At 31.3% G+C, this 19,625-nt stretch overlaps 3 protein-coding genes across 4 annotated transcripts; 2 read left to right on the forward strand and 1 right to left on the reverse strand.

The window, feature by feature from the left end:
• Positions 1 to 183: 183 nt before the first annotated feature.
• On the forward strand, positions 184 to 17,236 carry LOC119677679. 2 transcript variants are annotated; one of them, XM_038089130.1, is made up of 3 exons: positions 1,997 to 2,088; positions 2,144 to 10,299; positions 17,148 to 17,236. In XM_038089130.1, the coding sequence occupies exon 2, from the start codon at positions 2,146 to 2,148 to the stop codon at positions 10,225 to 10,227; it is 8,082 nt and encodes a 2,693-aa protein (XP_037945058.1). In that variant the 5' UTR covers positions 1,997 to 2,088; positions 2,144 to 2,145; the 3' UTR covers positions 10,228 to 10,299; positions 17,148 to 17,236. The 2 variants fall into 2 exon arrangements, with proteins under 2 accessions (XP_037945057.1, XP_037945058.1); XM_038089129.1 differs by having other exon boundaries at positions 184 to 10,299.
• Positions 10,404 to 12,260, forward strand: LOC119677684. The gene is made up of 2 exons (XM_038089135.1): positions 10,404 to 11,612; positions 11,682 to 12,260. The coding sequence occupies exons 1-2, from the start codon at positions 11,289 to 11,291 to the stop codon at positions 11,865 to 11,867; spliced, it is 510 nt and encodes a 169-aa protein (XP_037945063.1). The 5' UTR covers positions 10,404 to 11,288; the 3' UTR covers positions 11,868 to 12,260.
• Positions 17,236 to 18,194, reverse strand: LOC119677683 (protein TsetseEP-like). Its single transcript, XM_038089134.1, has 3 exons — positions 18,039 to 18,194; positions 17,617 to 17,967; positions 17,236 to 17,550 (listed from the first exon to the last, which is right to left on the reverse strand). Exons 1-3 carry the CDS (start codon positions 18,081 to 18,083, stop codon positions 17,257 to 17,259), a joined length of 690 nt encoding a protein of 229 aa, XP_037945062.1. The 5' UTR covers positions 18,084 to 18,194; the 3' UTR covers positions 17,236 to 17,256.
• Between the last annotated feature and the right edge of the window lie 1,431 nt (positions 18,195 to 19,625).

The following is a 19,625-nucleotide window of genomic DNA, read 5'->3' on the forward strand; positions in this document are numbered from 1 at the left end:
TAGATCGAAAATTTTCGTAAGTTGCTCATTGTATCTTTTAATTGCAAATGTTTATTGTCTGCATTCGGACTTAAAATATAGCATTAAAGATATACATTTTTTAAAGAATTCTATGATATTTTTGTCAGAAAATTAACTTATTCGTATATGTCAAAACAAAAAAAATTAAATTATAGAAATTATTTAAAAATGGTTGTTACATAAATTTCTGATACATACATTTGGCAATGTCAAAATTATAATGTTGCTATTTAAATTACTCCGTGCAATAAGAAGCTCAGCTGCTATTTTAAGTGTAGTGTAATTAACCATATTTATCGTTAAATGTTAAATATGTAAAGTGTATTTAATGAAGATACATATAAATTTATATCAATAATGTCTATGGGCAGTCGCCTACCAGGTTGTTATTGCAGACCTCCAGTAGTAGGTTTTGAAGTGGCATTTCGATATCCATCAATTAATAGCAAAAGAATAACGATTGGTAAAAAAAACAGACATAGAAGCCCAGCCGACTTGTATTACAAAGGATTGGCTTCATTAAATAAGGAACACAGCTTAAATAATGGCAATCAACGGTTAAATCACTCACGAGAAGATCATACACAAAATTCTAACTATCAACGTAAACCTCACTCACCGAAAGAACCTCCACCTAACCTTACGAACCAAAAAGAACCTGACAATTCTATATACTGTACCATTCCTATAAGACCAAGCATAGTAACTATAAGGAATAATATGTCGTCTTCAGAACAAAAACATATCAATACACGAAATAATGAAAATTCTGATTCTGGACATAAAATTGCAAGGTCAGATGTTGAACCGCGTAGTGCAAATGCCAACTATAACTTCTTTGAAAATAAAGACAATTCTCAAGAATATGCATCGTTGCGCATGGCTCTTTCAATAACAGTTCCAAATTCTCAAAATGATTCTTCATCTTTTGCAAGAGAGAGATTAACGGGTATAGTATTTAATCAAAAATCATCCAAAGAAATAAGTACGGTACCTAGTGATGACTCTAAATATAAAGATAACACCAAATGTAAAAGTAACTCTGATAATACAGATAATAGTCATCATAGTGATGTTCATAGTCATCAAAGTGATCATAGCCACCATAGTCATCGCAGTCATTGTAGTGATCATAGTCATCGTAGTGATAATCATAGTCATCAAAGTGATCATAGTCATCAAAGTGATCATAGTCACCATAGTTATCGCAGTCATCATAGTGATCATAGCAAACGTAATACCAATGAGGTTAGTTGTAGTCGAAATGGTTGTGTTTGTCCTAAAGAAGAACAACGAAGGAATTTTGGGATGAGGGGTGAACAAACACCAGGTAGAAGTAGAAAACAAACAAAATGTACACATTCCAAGGACAGTTATAGTCGAAGTATATCACGTAACATTGAAAATAGAAAGTACAGTGATTTTAATTATGCACCATGTAATGGGGAAGTACGTACAGAAAACGAAGAATCAATAAATAAAAATGAAAAAAAGCAGATGGGGCGCAACACTTCTGAAGTTGAAAAACAAAAAACTGAAAACACGAAAAAAGCTTCAAATCAACATAGAGAAATAAATGGTGACAAGTTTTTGGAAATTGATAGAACTCAACACGGTGTGCACAAAGAAAATAGCGGATCAATAAAAGATAAATCCAGTAGTAAAAGTATAACAACTGCAACTTACTTGGATGTGAGTCAAGCGCAACCCTGTCTAAGTAGTCAACAAAGCAAGTCATATACCAGTGGTAGTAGTGGTAGTAGTATAACAGCAAGAACCTATTTGGATATTGACCCAGCTCCGCCGAAAAAAGAAAAAAAAGAAGAAAAAAGTCCAACTCACTTAAATTTCTTTGAAAGAGATTCTGAAGTTACAATAAAGAGTCGTTCTCAAACTGAGTCAATATATTTTTTCCCTGAAAAGGAACCATGTCGAAATAAAGCTGGAGCTGTGCCCAATTCAGTCAGTAAAAGAAGCAATGTCAACTGCATTGAAAAAGAGAGAGATCGATATAATTCTGCTCATTCATCACAACCTAAACGGAATTCATCGCCTACTGGACGTCAGGTAAAACAGCCATCTTTTAATTTTTTTCTAAACAATAAAGACTATAATACAACAGACATGAGCTCAGAGAAAAGCAACTGCGTAACTGGAAATAGTATTTTGCAGAAAAGTGATAAAAAACAGGGTTTACAAAAAGATAAACTAGCTAAAAGCAATTCGAGCATTTCATTCGATTTAGAAAGAAAACATCCTAGAAAAATTTCAAATACAAAATTGATTGAAAGTAGAAATCGTCGTCCGATGAACTGCCGTGCGAGGCATAATCAAACTAAACGTAATAAAAACCACGAAGTTGGTATTTCTCAGCATAAACCTGGCACTAGAAATACTGAAAAATACTTCCCTACTAGCAATATTAAACCGCATCCCTGCGAGTGTAAAAATTGCAAGCAATTTCTCAAATTGAAAAACAATGGTGGCCACCAAAACATGGACGAGAGGAAAAATTTACTAAAATCAACAAAAACCGGATCAGAAACAAAAATAAGTCAGTGTGAACCAAAGCAGGAAAACAAATACTTGTTAAAAAATAAAAATGCTCTTAGAAGTAAAGATAACACTCATAAGGAATTAAAGGTCAGTGAATATGATTCAGATTTTTCTACAAACCACAGGGCACAGTATTATTATAATGAAGATGAGCATAGGCGAAAAGTTCAAGATACTTCCAGTGATTATTCACCTTTTTCTTCAAGCAGTTCCTGTATTGTATCACCATGGAGTAAAATCCGTACAAGAAAAAAACCACGCAAGCGATCCGTTTCAAAGAAAGAAAAACGAAAGAGAGAAAAAACAGTTTGCTGTACCTTCCGCAATCCCAATTATGCATCATCTGATGACGAAGCAGATTCCTTATACCTTGCAAACAGATCAATAAAAGCTAGGGGCAAAGGATGTGAAAAATCTCACAGTGATTATATTGCAAATAAACGCACATACGAAGCTAATAAATTTTCGAATGAAGAAATATCGGAAGTAAAGACACGGACATCAGCCACATCAAATTTAAAATCTCGCAGAGATGAGAGTACGCAAACATCAACAAAGGAATCGAAAAAAACAAAAATATATACGTGTTGTTATAAACACCCTAAAAATAATGAAGAAGACAGTTTCTATAAGCCTACAAAGACAAAATCATTTGATAATAAAGAGAAATATGAGAGCAGCAAAACACGAGAACCAAACGCATCAATAAGGTCTTTGGACAAAAAAGAAATATATGACAGTAAGACACAAAAATCGAGACCTGAGTCTCATGAGAATAGAAGTCATCACAAACCAACAGATGAACCCGAAGATGAAAAGGAGAAACATAAGAGTAAACTGCAACAAACAAATGCACCCAGCGTCTATGAACAGGAACCGCAACCGCAAAAAACTTCAACTTGCTGTTCCAGGCCCTCAAAGTCAAAGTCATCTAATGATGAAGAGATACATGGAAATAAGACACAAAAGTCGGAAAAACCATTTAGTTCTTGTTGTAAAAAATCCAAACCTGACGAAGAGGAAAGTTATTATAAACCTTCAGAGGAACCAAAACAGACAAAAAGCACAAAATCAAAGTCATCTGATGATGAAGAGATACATGAAAGTAAGACACAGAAGTCGAAAAAATCATGTAGTTCTTGTTTCAAAAAATCAACACCTGACGAGGATGAAAGTTATTATAAATCTTCAGAGGAACCAAAACAGACAAAAATCACGAAATCAAAGTCATCTGATGATGAAGAGATACATGAAGGTAAGACACACAAATCGAAAAAACCATGTAGTTCCTGTTTCAAAAACTCCAAACCTGATGAGGACGAAAGTTACTATAAACCTGCAGATGAAACAAAACAAAGAAAAACTTCCGCTTGCTGTTCTAGGCCCTCAAAGTCAAAGCCATCTGATGATGAAGAGATATATGAAAGTAAGACACAGAAGTCGGAAAAATCATGTAGTTCTTGTTTCAAAAAATCCAAACCTAATGAGGATGAAAGTTATTATAAACCTTCAGAGGAACCGAAACAGCCAAATGTCAGCAAATCAAAGTCATCTGACAATGAAGAGAAATATGAAAGTAAGACACAAAAGTCGGAAAAACCATGTAGTTCTTGTTGTAAAAAATCCAAACTTGATGAGGATGACAGTTATTACAAACCTGCAGATGAAACAAAACAAACAAAAATGTCCACTTGCTGTTCTAGTCCTGCGAAGTCCAAGTCATCTGATGGTGAAGAGATATATGAAGATAAGTCACAGAAATCGGAAAAAACATGTAGTTCTTGCTGTAAAAAATCTAAACCTGATGAGAATGAAAGTTATTATAAACCTTCAGAGGAACTAAAACAACCAAACGTTACGAAATCAAAGTCACCTGATGATGAAGAGATACATAAAAATAAAACACAGAAATCGGAAGAACCATGTAGTTCTTGTTGTAAAAAATCCAAACCTGACGAGGATGAAAGTTATTATAAACCTGCAGATGAAACAAAACAAACAAAAATTTCCTCTTGCTGTTCTAGACCTACCAAGTCAAAGTCATCTGATGGCGAAGAGATATATGGAAGTAAGACACAGAAGTCGGAAGAACCATATTGTTCTTGTTGTAAAAAATCCAAACCAAATGAGGATGAAAGTTATTATAAACCTTCAGAGGAACCGAAACAGACAAAAATCACAAAATCAAAAACACCTGATGAAGAGAAATATGAAAGTAAGGCACGGAAGTCGGAAGAACCATGTAGTTCTTGCTGTAAAAAATCCAAACCTGATGAGGATGAAAGTTATTATAAACCTGCAGATGAAACAAAACAAGCAAAAATTTCCTCTTGCTGTTCTAGACCTACCAAGTCAAAGTCATCTGATGGCGAAGAGATATATGGAAGTAAGACACAGAAGTCGGAAGAACCATGCAGTTCTTGTTGTAAAAAATCTAAACCTGATGAGGATGAAAGTTACTATAAACCTGCAGATGAAACAAAACAAGCAAAAATTTCCTCTTGCTGTTCTAGACCTACCAAGTCAAAGTCATCTGATGGTGAAGAGATATATGAAGATAAGACACAGAAATCGGAAAAAACATGTTGTTCTTGTTGTAAAAAATCCAAACCTGATGAGGATGAAACTCACTATAAACCTTCAGGGGAACCAAAACAGACAAAAATCACAAAATCAAAAACACCTGATAATGAAGAGATGTATGAAAACAAGACACAGAAGTCGGAAGAACCATGTTGTTCTTGTTGTAAAAAATCTAAACCTGATGCGGATGAAAGTTATTACAAACCTGCAGAAGAAGCAGAACAAGCAAAAATTTCCTCTTGCTGTTCTAGACCTACCAAGTCAAAGTCATCTGATGGTGAAGAGATATCTGAAGATAAGACACAGAAATCGGAAAAAACATGTTGTTCTTGTTGTAAAAAATCCAAACCTGATGAGAATGAAAGTTACTATAAACCTTCAGGGGAACCAAAACAGGCAAAAATCACAAAATCAAAAACACCTGATAATGAAGAGATATATGAAAACAAGACACAGAAGTCGGAAGAACCATGTTGTTCTTGTTGTAAAAAATCTAAACCTGATGCGGATGAAAGTTATTACAAACCTGCAGAAGAAGCAGAACAAACAAGAAATTCCATTTGCTGTTCTAGGCCATCGAAGTCAAAGTCATCTGATGATGATGAGATATATGGAAGTAAGACACAGAAGTCGGAAGAACCATGTTGTTCTTGTTGTAAAAAATCTAAACCTGATGCGGATGAAAGTTATTACAAACCTGCAGAAGAAGCAGAACAAACTAGAAATTCCATTTGCTGTTCTAGGCCATCGAAGTCAAAGTCATCTGATGATGATGAGATATATGGAAGTAAGACACAGAAGTCGGAAGAACCATGTAGTTCTTGTTGTACAAAATCTAAACCTGATGACGATGAAAGTTATTACAAACCTGCAGAAGAAACACAACAAATAAAAAATTCGATATGCAGTTATAGAACATCAAAATCAGCTGAGAGTGTAGAGTTATATGAAGATAGAACACAGAAATCGGGAAAAGCATATAGTACTTCTTGTAGAATGTACATATCTAGTGAAGAGGAAATATTCTATAAAAGGGAACCTCAACAACCAACAAAATATAGGCCGTCGGAGTTTTCTAATAATGAAGACTACTATAAAGGTAAGACACAAAAATGTCATGAACAGTGTAGCTGTTGCTGCATACAACACCAAATGGATAGAAAACAAGATTCAATACCTAATGAAGATATACTTGCACCCACGACAAAACGACAAAGAAGGTCAACACCTGAATCCGAAAAATACTTAACTACATCGAGAAGAAATTCAAAAGGAAAGCCTGCATACTCATATTTTGCTGGGGAGTCACCTCAGGAAGAACGTTACAGTAATGCAGGCGAAACATGTAATTCCCAGCCAAGGATAAAAAAATTTTATTACTTTGATAATAAGAAACCAATATCATCTGCTACAGAATACAGAGCTGAGCCAGCAGTACCGAAAAAATGTGATTGCAAGGACAAAATATTAGCTAGGTCACAACAAGAAAAATTAAAAAGGAAAAGCCAAACGTATTCTATTGAAAGGAGTCCAATACGTTCAAAGAAAAAAATGAAACCACAAGCGGCACCATTGCAAGAAACTGCAGCAAAAGATGATCCTTATGCAGGCTATAAAATGATGGAATATAACACAAATCTTACAAAAAGGGAACGCAGTCGTTGTTTGATTATTGATAACAAAAAATATCCGCCAGATAGAAATGTTTTAATTATGCTTAGCTCACAAAAGCTTAATAAATTTCAAAAAAGCTTTGATAACTCTGATTATTGTTTGGTACAAGAACTGTCTTGTTATTCTGAAGATGAATCTTGTGAAAAAGAAATTCGTTCTACTAATTACGATTCAAGTGAAATAGGTACAACTAATATGCTAGGTAGGAGCCGAGGAGGTGGTAATGATCCTAGTTGCAGTTCAAATAATTCCCCTCATTTATCCAAACACAAAATATTATGCTGCTCGATTGACTCTACAAATGCTGTTGAAGAAAATAAAAGAGTTAATAACAAATCACATTGTAACTGCAATTCAGTTAGTTTCTCTGAATTACGCTCCCCTACGAATCAATCAAACCACAGAACCTATGATAAGAATTCAAGTGGAAACACCTACGCACCCGTTGAAGAAGAACAGGATTTATGTGACCTATGCGAAAGCGACTCTTCCTTATTGATTCCATTTTATTCAGAAAAAAGAGTTGACAGAAAATCATCGCTGAAAACAGTTTCGCAATCAAATAGCCAAAATAGCCAATCAAAAACCGAACCCTATCCATGTTATAAAGATGCAAAAAGCAGATCATCGGTTAGAAATGTTCCACGGTCACATAGTACACAGAAAGTAAAAACTACGTCGCAATGTCAATGTTCACGAGACACAAAGAAAAGAAAAGTACCTGTAACACAATCAGTTATATCTAAAGTAAATTACAAGGACTCCGATGAAGCGTGCAATATGGATTGTGATAGTAAATCATCATTATTATTGCCGTTATATACAGAAAAAGAAAAGGGCAAAATAAATAACAATAAACCAAATTCTAAATTGTTTGAAAAAAAAAAGTCTTGTCAATGCAAAAAAAATATGACAAATGCTGCATCACTGCAAAACTTTAAAAGGTCGTCAAGAACTTCCTTGCACAACAAACAGTCTGAAAACGAGTCAAGAAGTAACTTTAAAAGCACAGTCCCTTCCCAAATAGATAAGCCCACATGTCGGTATCCAACAAAATTTAAATCTGTGTATTTAGATGAGGGAAAATGCGTAATGGATAAATATTCGTTACACATGTCCGATTCAAATAAAAATCTAACATCTAGAGAAAAAATGGGAAAGGAAATAAAAACACCTAATACCCACAATCGAAACAGTGAAAAATTTTCTCAACAGAAATCAATTTCCAAATTAAGGACCCCATTTGGTAAATCTAATAGATCTTCTAAAAGTGCAAAACCGATTAACTACGATAGCAAGGGAAAAAAGCAAGAGAAACCATTGGCATATAGAGAAGTGTATACAAGCGGAGTACCAATTGAGGATAGACATAATACGACTGTAGATAATTCAACATGTAAATGCAATAAAAAGCATCAACAGCATTTTAAAGTAATCGAAAAGAGTGCTAGCGTTGAAGATTATTCGAGTAATCCAGAAATCTGTAAAAAAAAAAAACATTCTAAAACTGGAGATTCTAAATTCAAGGAAGAGAGATTCAGAAGTAAACACAAACATACTAGGCCAGCCGATCATGGAATTTCAAAAAAAAGAAATATTGGTGGAAATTGTGAGGATGAATTAGATTCAAAAAGTTCAAAAAAAGGTAACATATTTAAAAAGTGTTTTAAAGTTTATGAAAAAGACTGCGACGGTAATGACGAGCATTCGGAAGATGAATATATTCCAAATAGTAATAGTGAACAATTTAATAAACCTGATAGTTCGTCTTGTGATGATGACAGTTGTGAGGCAATTAAAAGTTTCCATGATAGTATGATTCCTCCTCAAAGTAATCCTAATAGATGTTTTAGAGTGGTTGAAAGAATATGCTCTGATTTTAATGAGCAGGAAATAAATTTAACTGAAAACACAAGTAATATGGGAAGTAGTAAAATGGAAGGATTTTCTAAACTTTTACCAAAACTTTCAAAACTTTCAAGTTCAAGGAAATGCATTAATATTAAACAAACAGATTGTTCGGAAAGTAGACACAATTACAATAGTGACGAAGATTCTGATGCAAAAAATTTGGAACCTGTAAGCTCCTTTGTAAGTAAGAAGCGCATGGGAGCACATAAAATGACAGATTGCAAGTGTTCAAATGGTCAACACAGTTTACCAAGCAGACACAACTTCAGTAGTGAAAGATCGGATTCATTCGATAGGTCCAATACTAATTCTTATCACAAAATCAAGCCACATCGAAATAATAGGTTAGAAAATGATCTAACACCTCATGACGGGTGTAACATAAGACTTATAATGGCAGATGACATAAGTTTAAATAGTCAACAGAGTTTACCAAGCAGACATAACTTCAGAAGTGAAAGAGCGGATTCGTTTGATAGGTCCAATAATAATTCTCATCACAAAATCAAGCCACATCAAAGTAATAGTTTAGAAAATTATCTAAAACCTAAAAACGGAAAGCTTCATGATAAGTGTAACAGACCACATGTAATGACAGATCACATAAGTTCGAGTAATCAACAGAGATTACCAAGCCGACACAGTTTCAGCAGTGAACGAGCGGATTTGTCTGATAGATCTAATACTAATTCTCACCACAAAATGAAGCCACATCGAAGAAATAGTTTTGAAAACTATCTGAAACCTGAAGAAGAAAAATTTCATGATAAGTATAACGATAATCCTTACAGGCCATTAAGTAATATAAGACTCAAACATTCCAGTTCTAGAAGCGAAAGTAACTCTCGATATAATGGTAATGGAGAAGAATTTAATATTAAAAATTTGAAGTCCAATAGAAATGAGTGTTATATGTTATACGAAAAAAGCTGTAGTGACGATGAAAGTGAGGAAGACTATGATGAACATATATTAGGAAAGAATAAGAGTCACATGGCATTTGAAACAGAACCATCAATACATAATCAAAACCATAGTAAAATATTTGACGATGAAAACACTTTTGTTAGCAGAACAGTGCAACCAGGAAATTTTATTGAGGAATATGTGATCAGAGACCCAAACACTAATGTTTTACGTTGTTACGAAGTCTATGAGACAAGTTGTTCCGATGAAGGAGAGGACGATTATATATATAATGAAAGTTCATCTGACAGCGATAGTGAAGTTATGCATAATGAAACGCAATCTGAAACCTTATCCGATATAGATGAGAGTCAGAACGATTTAGAGACTTGCGGTTCAACTGATTCAGCATTGGAATCATATACGGTTCAAAGCAAAATAGACTTGAGATATTCTATTGCGGCGTCTGCACCTGAGTATAAGGATACATCTTGTGACAATCATAAATCAATTTGCGAGAGTAAATTCAATGGTGAGAGTATTTATCAATCGTCGTACAAGAATATATGTTTGTAATTATATTTTCCTTGGAAGTCAGTTCTATGTAAATGAAGATGAACGAATAGAATGCACTACTTTAGTTCAGCGGTGAGTGAGTTGCATTAAAATTTTTAAAATATTCAGAATATATAATATTATATTCTGCTTTTGCTACGCAGTTTAATATAATTTTTAGTGTTTTACTTGAATATTGGCACACAAAAATCTGCCTATATAAAACTATCTGTACTTGTTTTTACGAACTCAGTGGTTTTTTGACCAAGGACCTGCGGTCTGCTGACTACCGTTTGGGAACTACTATTACTACTACTATTCAAATATTACAAAAATATTACTACTCATTTCTTTATCTATGCTGAATCGTATCCTATATTTTTATAACTTGTGAAGTATAGTATAGTATAGTGGAATATACCACTATATCACTATATCCACTATACTTCATAGTTGGATGAAGTATAGTGGAATTGTAATTTTGAGGGTCATAATATGAGTTCAATATCAAAGTGAAATAAACATAAATAAAAGGTTGTAGTGTATCAACAAGTCGTTCTAAGCCGTGTATATTCTGTTATCAATTCGTCGTACCGTTTAAAAAAAATTCAATTGGCCAATAAATGCACTTCAAAAGACTTTCTAATTCACCCTTTCAATAGAGTTTCACAAATTAATGGCTAAATTATTGATAAATTTGCAATATTTTTCTATGTGTTGTGTATTAAATAATGCGAAGAGACAGATATTCAAGTGAAATCAGTTCCATATTCTAAACTTATCGGTGCTTAACAATTCTATTAAATTATTTATTGATAAAAGGCACAACTGATATTCAACATTTCTTTGGCACTAGTCAAAACCAAAAACCAGACCAACGGAAACCATTGGCAACAACAACGGTGACTACGATAATTGTTTACAAAAATAAATATATAACTATAATCGAATGTTCTCAAGAAATCATATTATTATCATTGATTAGATTTACTACTTAATTGAGAGGAAATTGCCATGAATGATATTTACGTTGAACTAGTTGGCAAATTGTTAGTAGCGTTCGACGTACCAAGACGTAAAAAATGTTAAGAACTTTCTTTATAAATCTGTTAATATTCATTTTGCTGTTAAACTTTGGAGCGAGAATATTGTTGTGTGAGACGAGAGCGGGCGCTGAGGAGTGCTTCGAGATCCATTTCGAGGCGATAATAAATGCCTCGTTTGAATATGCCGCAGATTATAAGTCTTGTGTTAACAATAAAAATGTTAAACATATAGCAGTAAGAAATCAGAAACGCACAGAGCGAGACCGTATACAGGAGGCGGTTGCGGCGATATGTACGCGTTTCGAAAGTTGCAATATCCTGATCAATAATTTCGATTACTTCCAGTGCATAAAAATAGTAGTGAGTTTTTTACGAATTAAAATGATGTAAACCCATCACTAATGATGGACAATTTTTACCTGTTTCTAGAGTTTGGAAAATATGTTGGACACGCTGACAATCAAATTTATATCGACGATAGCATTGATCGACTTAGATGAGGAATTGAATCAAGCAGAGAAGGATTTCATGAAATGCAGCGTACAAGCGGAACACAAGTATATAAACGCAACAGCATCGGCTTACCTTGACTTTGTATTGTGTACTGATACTTAAGCTGCATAAAGATACATCTGGCTTTGATGTCAAAGATTACTTCACTTACTTCTTTACTCAGTAAAGATATATTTTAATGCAACAAAAGGATGCTTGATTTGGATTTTTAAACAATTTGTAAATATGTAAATAAGTGTAATTTGTATTTTCCTACTGGGGGAAGTTAAAAAATTCGGTCATAATGACTGCATATGAAATTGATAGTATTAAGTTAATAAAGAATTATGATATAAATTTCAAAATACATACTTAGTCCATTATGTTAGAGACGGAATTTGCTATTATTCAAACGGCAACGTATGCTTCTCTAGAGTTTAGAGTCACTTGTTAGCGTAAAAGATATGTCCTGGTTACAGTGTTCCATTCCATTGAAAGCACAATACTCTAGAATTATACTCTGGCATTAAAATAAGTAATAATAATGTAAAAATTACAGCAATAATGGTGTGGGGCATACCAGACCCCACCGTTATTGGTACAAATAAAATTTCGTTAATCGAAAGTTTTTATAAAATAGGCATAGGCATTCTTCATGATAATATTATTATAATTAATTCTAAATTGTTGATAAAAATGGTTAAAAGTTAAATTTATTAATTTTTCATTAATTTTGCTCTGATAAAATCAACGAATAAAAACTTATTAGAAAGCAAATTGAGATAAAGGAAAAAAAAGAGCATATCGTTTATATTGAAGCCTGATTTGAAGAAAGGGTTTTAATTACAGCATTATGGAATATATTAATGTTGAAAAAGATAATGCTCAATGTAATTTAATGCCATTACTAGAGCAGACTATATAGCTATTTTATAGCTATTATCTTCAAATTTCCATCATCAGTGGAGTTTGAAAATTTCTATTGATTCAATTGTTAGTATGCAAGTTTTGGACTGATTAAATTTAAAACAAGGTCTTGCGTGTTAATACACAAGAAAACATTATTTGTGTTATACTCGTACAAACTTAAAGCTTTATCAAATTTTACTTGCACATACCATAAATCACAGCTATATAAATTAACCCAATCGTTGTAAATTATTGTTTTTTTAAACTTCAACAGTATTGAAGTTAGTAACATCGCTAGCATTTAGATCTGAACATTTTTCCACTAATCCCGATTTTTGTTTTCGAAATCGATTCTTACCATGTTACCAAGTCAGATTAAAGAGTTATCTGTTAATGACTTTGATTATTGCAGTTGTTATACCTTCGAGTGTTCTGCGATAGCATAAGGCGTTCCTCATGCAGAATTTTTTAGCAAAAAAACACTTCTTGTATGAAAGACAAAGCACTGCACTTATTTTTCTATTTCCGAAACTAATATAAACCCTTTCATATAGACGTTTTCACAATTACTAAAAAATCTCTAAAATATATATGATGGATTGGTTCAAGTGTTAGCTTACTCGATGCGATATACTCGTTTGAACCTACTTTGGAGGTGACAAAATCTAATTTTGTTTTGATTTATGAGTTTTTTATTTAATGTTGTAAAGAAATATATTTTATGCTTATCTTTAGAGCAACCAAGCAAGCTAGTTTTGTTTTTATTAAAATGTTTTCTATTAGTTTACAAAGGTTTCTCTTAACTGAGATATAATTAGAAGTTGCACTTTTGGTAGGGACCCATAGTAATTGTTGACAATGCGGACTAATATCGATAAGAATTATCCGATAAGTTGCAGAAGATAAAGTTTGATAATAATTTCTGGTTAAAAAAAGCAAGATACCAATTAAATTATTTGGTCTTGCTAGTGCAATATCCAATAATAATACTGAAAGTAATTTAATTATAAAAACGTAGTATATCAACTAAATTATTAGATTGTACTAGTGTAGCACCTAATAATAAAAGCTTTATTAATTAATTAAGAAAATAGTAAAATGTCATTAAATTTTTAGGTTTTGCTAGTGCAATATCAAATAATATATTAATTGTAAAAATAAACTCTAATTGTATGATTGCAATATATGTATTAAAAATTTCTGTTTAAAATTCTACCTGTCGTTTTGGATTGCAATGAAGCTATAATGCTAGAGTAATATGTAATTTCAGTCTGAACAACTTTTATTATTCAACATTTAACAATTATTTCTGTGTAAATAGTGTTAATGCTTAGTGTTGATTTTTTGCTTCTTTTGGCAGCAATCAATTTCTGAGCAATATATTTTGCTGCATGAGATTGAAAGGCTAAAAGGCTTTCTTTAATTACTTCCAAGTACTTAAGTGCTTTCCTGAAATTATTTTGATGCACACGCCACCAATTTAATGACTTTTTTCCATTTCTGCAATAATGTTTTGTTCTGTTTTGTTTACGCTTGCAATTATTGCTAAGACTTGCAGCTCAAGATAAATTTTTTCGTGTTTCAAATTAAATTATCGGTACACAATTATATAAAATTAAAAAAAAAACAATATGTTCAATATATGAATGAATCAAAAATATTTTGGTTATGTATATATTCGTGTCAAGCATTAGCAAAAATAAATAAATTATTGAATGAACGTATTTTATAGAAAGTATTTAATCAACAGATCTAATCTAGTTTGACGTGACTATAAAAAAATCTAAATTTGGATGAGAGAGGTATTTCAATTTAAATTTTGAAGCATAAATATTAAATAGTTTAACTGACATTGTAATACTAAACAATACCAAGATATTTGTTATTCATTTGCTCTAATAATATTTTTTTAAAGAAGTTATTGTTTTCTCAAATAAATAAGCTTTTTAACTTTTTTACTATTAATGTAGATGTACATTTCTGTACAAGCATTAAAACTTACTCGCACTTATGGCAACATGTTGCCGCAACTTGTTGCATCGTAATGTGGGTAATTGTTACAAAGCAGAAAGCTGCTCATATACATAACTTCTAAAACGAGTGAAAAAGTATATGTATATGTTATTATATATATAACAATATACTAATAAGAATTAAATCTTGAAGACATATTTAATATTGATTTAATTATTTTTGTAATAACTAATATAAGTGGATTTAAAAATTAGTATAAACTGGAATTTTTAAAATCGTTTTTATCTTGATGGAAAAAATAACTAATATCTTGATTATTACTAATAAAAATTCTATCTTCTTATCTTATATCAAGTAACCAATCTCCCGGGCTAATCGATTTTGACACACTTATCAAAAAAGTGAGTGTGTTTTTGTGTGTTATAAACATTTCAGACCAAGAAATATATAATTTGCCACTTGTATAACTTTTGCTAGCAAGGTTGAAAACTGCAACCTTGCTATGATTATAGCTGTATAATCATATCATACATATTAATTAAAATTGAAAATAAAAGACTTTTAAGATATGAAGAATTCTTCGTAAAATGATAAAAATTCTATGACCGTTTTATATTTTCACAACTGATTATTGTTTAAATTTGTGTTTCTACAGAAGATTTATAAATAGCCTATATATTGGGTTAACCCAGTGTAAATAAGCTTTAGAGTAATATTAACTATTATACATTGTCGTATAATTCTTTTTTGTGGCACTTAAAGATGACAAATTATATGGAATGATCGTATCAAATTCTTACTAAACTATAAAACCTTTTAAGCTACTTAATGATATTTTATTTTTACAATTCTCAATAAAAAGTTAATAAGTATTATTAAACACTTATATAGCACAAAAGTATTGATTATAAAAATGTTTTGATCACATAATTAACGATTGTTCATACCGTCTGCTAAGCCCTTTATAATAACAGAAAAAAAAACAAACAAAAAAAGTTAAGAAAAACAATACTAAAAATGATGTAAGAACTTTCTGATATATATATATCTATATGTAGGTTTTCAGGGCAAGATATTTGGCACCTTCTTCATACATGTGTTAAGTCGTAAATTTTTAGTGTTCTCAGAATACCAAAAAAAAGCGTCGATAAAAAAATGGCAATAAAAACAGAAAGTGTATATCAGTCTTTCTTTCTTTCATTCTTTACCAAAAAGTATGCTAAGTCTAATATTTTTTAAAGGTATTTATATCTTCCCCACAAACGTTTTAATAAATGGTGTAGTTAAAGAGTTGCATATCTATTTCTTAGTCTAGTGACGTTCGGGTTTTTACATGAAGAGTTAAGGGCTAGCATATGATAATAGCCGTCCGTTTCGTTGTGAATCAGTGAGCTTGTTAATTTATTTTGTTATCTATATTTTTCCATATAATAGAAAACATTCAGGTTTTTTTTAAAATAAATCTACTATAAATTTGATTTTAGCAAACATTCAAAAGGTACAAAAAGTCTTCCATAGTCACACTGGTTCCTAATGATCCAGTATCATGTTGCTTTAGGTTAATGTTTACATTTTCTTGCATATTAAAATATAATCCCATTATCCCATTATATTTTCTAATATTTTATTATGTTTAGAATTTTTATCATATAAACACACCGATCCTGTTCAGTTAGGATTGGTTTGCAGCATATAAGATTTTTGAAGACAGTTCAATTAGAATCCAAAAATTTACTTTAGTTGTAGTGGACCGCTTCTGTGTAAAATTATATGTATCATACAATATCTGAAATAATTTCTTTATTATCTTTATATATTCAGAAAACTATTGTTATTAGTTATTTGTTTATTTTATTTTATAATATAATGATTATATGATATATAGTATGTTAAATATTGCAGTTTCGTGTCAATGGTTCATAAGCCCCCAATAGGGTTAGCCCCTATTTTTCAGATAAATTGGGTGCTACTAATAAGAAACTATTATTGATTAAAAAATTTTAAAACTCGGGTTTTAATGCTGTATAAATGTGAAGTAGATACTTACGCTTGTCAACCGCCGATATTATCAAAATTATTGTCCTATATATAGTAGAGTGTGATTTTAGAAAATATATAAATTTCGTAAATAATAAGAAATAATTGTATGAACCCGCGAAGGGCACGCAATGGTTCGCTGGCCTTAGCCTATTATTTGACCTATATAAAAATCTTAATTATGCCTACAAACTAACAACAACAACAATAGTTCTTACATATATATTTATTTTTGTATTGCCATTTATTATTTAACTTTTTGCAATTCCCTCTTCTAATTCATTTAATATGTAAAGGCTTGCATAGTTATGATATGCATAATGCGAAGCACTTCCCTAATAGATTACACTAACAATTTTATTTCAAATATGGACCAAAAATCTTTTTGTTGTTGTGATATAAACTGTTATTATTTTTATATATTATATTATTGTAAATGCTTTAAATTAATTTAATTCATTTATTGTTTATTTTTTTTTTCAGAATTGTTCAGTGAAAATGCATTGAGCGAAGCGGTTTTATTTACTCAAACTTTTAGTAAAAATTTTAATTAATTAAGAGTGTTTGTTTCGGGTTTCGAGGATGCGAGAACTTAAGAGACTGTAGTTCCTCCCGAAACTGTAGATACAGACACATCATCATCTGAAGGTGACGTTATTGATGTTCCTTCGGTAGCTTCTGTACTAAGAGTAGACGGTAAACCGTTTTGCAAGCAATAATCAAGTGCGTCATATACATTGGTTGTTTGCTGAACATAAGTACGTTCGCTAACATTAGTGCATCTATACATATTAGCTTCGAGTAAATTGAATTCCTGCATCAAAGTAGCAGCATCATCGGAGGCATTGTTTGATATGGTATAAACAGTGCCAATCACTTCGGGACTCTTCAAAGTAAGTGCAGAATACATGCTATTAATTTGTTAATATATTATTAATTAAAAAATACTTACTAAAGCGGAAAAACAATTAAAAAAATCCAACGTTTGATTGGTTGCAATGCATGCATTGATGTCACTGCAAATTCCAGTTGCTGTAGTCGTAATTTCATTTCGTTGATCTTCCATTTGTTCGATATAATAATCACGCTGCTGAGAAGCTGTAGTAAGGCAAGAATTATAATCAGAGGACCACTCTTCGGCTGCATCCTGAAGTAATGGCAGGTAAATATTAAAACATTGCTTAGATAGGTTTGGATCTGTTGCCGTGACTATAGCATGATTTTGCAATAAGTAACTAGCTAAAGTCTGATCGGTACGCGGAGCAATTAGTTGGGGTGTTGACGGTACCACATTTATACAACCCTAAAATTTAATTTACTCACATTAATTTTTTATTATTACTATTATTAATTATAACATTAATCAACACTCACTGCAATAGTCAGGAAAATGCTTAAAACACCAACAAATAATTTCATACTGCCGTTGTAGTTAAAGTAACCAATAAAATTGTGGACTTATTTGAATTTTGTGTACAACTAAAGAGAAAATATTGTCACGATTTTTATAGCTCTGTCAATAATTAAATTTTAACTAATTTTTTTTATCTATTTTTCGTTTTATATGAACTGAAGCAGGTTTTCTTTAGTGCGTAGAAATACTTTTGTCTAGAAAAGTACCTCAGAACTGATCATCCATCTTGGCGTTTTTTATCACAGACACTTTTAATAACTTTCGTTCAATTCAAGTGTTTTTATTTTGTTTCCATTCACGTTATTTCTAAAACACATTTCCAAAAGTACGGTGGGCTGAATGAGTTTTTATTATTATTATAATAAATTTTTTAATCAACTGTTTATTAAAAATATTTACTTATACATTATATCATACTGTGATTACAAATTTAATTGTATTTATTGATTTTTACTTTCAAATAATGTGTACATATATAAAATAATTTAATCAAAATAGAAATCGATTGCATTAATTATATGAAATATTAAATATTTATACAATATTAAAAGTCCTTCACTTTGATCGAAATTATTTTAAGGACTTAAAACTGTCACATTCGGTCTTTCTTAATTATCTTTTACTATCTTCTACTATCCTCTACATTTTAACTGACTTTACACTTAAAATGCATTCTGCTAAAAGAGTGAATGGTACACTATAACCTATAAGCGTGGATGTCATTTGAGAGGGTGTTCCTAAAAACTATATCTGACGTGATGTTTTACACTGTGAAATTATGTGTCTTTGTAACCCTTCAATTTTGATGGATGTATCATTCTGACTAATAAATTGTTATGAGAATACCCTATTGGTTTTTTTTGAAGTGCAAAGAAATTGTTAAATTCTCGAATAATAAATATTGATATAGAGTAGGACTTTAAACGTTCCTTTCTGGTTTTTTTTTTAGCAAAAATTTTCCCTATTCGTCTCCTTTCTAATTATGCTCATGCTTACTTAATTTCCATGATTTTTTTAAAGTTTATTAAAACTTGGATCAATAATTTTTTATGGTGTTTTCAGTCTTTTATACAAATACATAAATTCAGTTTACAGTAGCAAATAATTTCCGAAACTGTGCTCTATGTGAACTTATACTCCTCCTTCATTATCTCCTCCATTATCTATCGAATCAATTTAATTTTAATCTTTTTATTATCTGCAAAGATTATTTTTTTCACTATTTATCATAAAACTTTAATGCTCTTAATAGAATGTTATTAATATATTAGGTCAAACAGCTGCTGTTTTATAACGAGTATAAGATTTCATAACTATACTTCTTGAATATATTAAAAAAGGTCATCCAAGTTTCCAAGTTTCGTAATCATAGAATCTCTCCAGTTGACGAATTTTTTCTTCTAATTGAAAAAGATTATCTGTTTACACTATGCATTAGAAAATTTTAATAATGACAATTTATTGTAGAATGTCGAAAGAGAACATTTGTTATAACAATTCCGTTAATAGCTTAAGTATTATTGTTGCTATATAAGATATGGTTATTA

The sequence above is a fragment of the Teleopsis dalmanni genome, chromosome 2 (genome assembly GCF_002237135.1).
Source record: "Teleopsis dalmanni isolate 2A chromosome 2, ASM223713v2, whole genome shotgun sequence".
Classification (NCBI taxonomy): domain Eukaryota; kingdom Metazoa; phylum Arthropoda; class Insecta; order Diptera; family Diopsidae; genus Teleopsis; species Teleopsis dalmanni.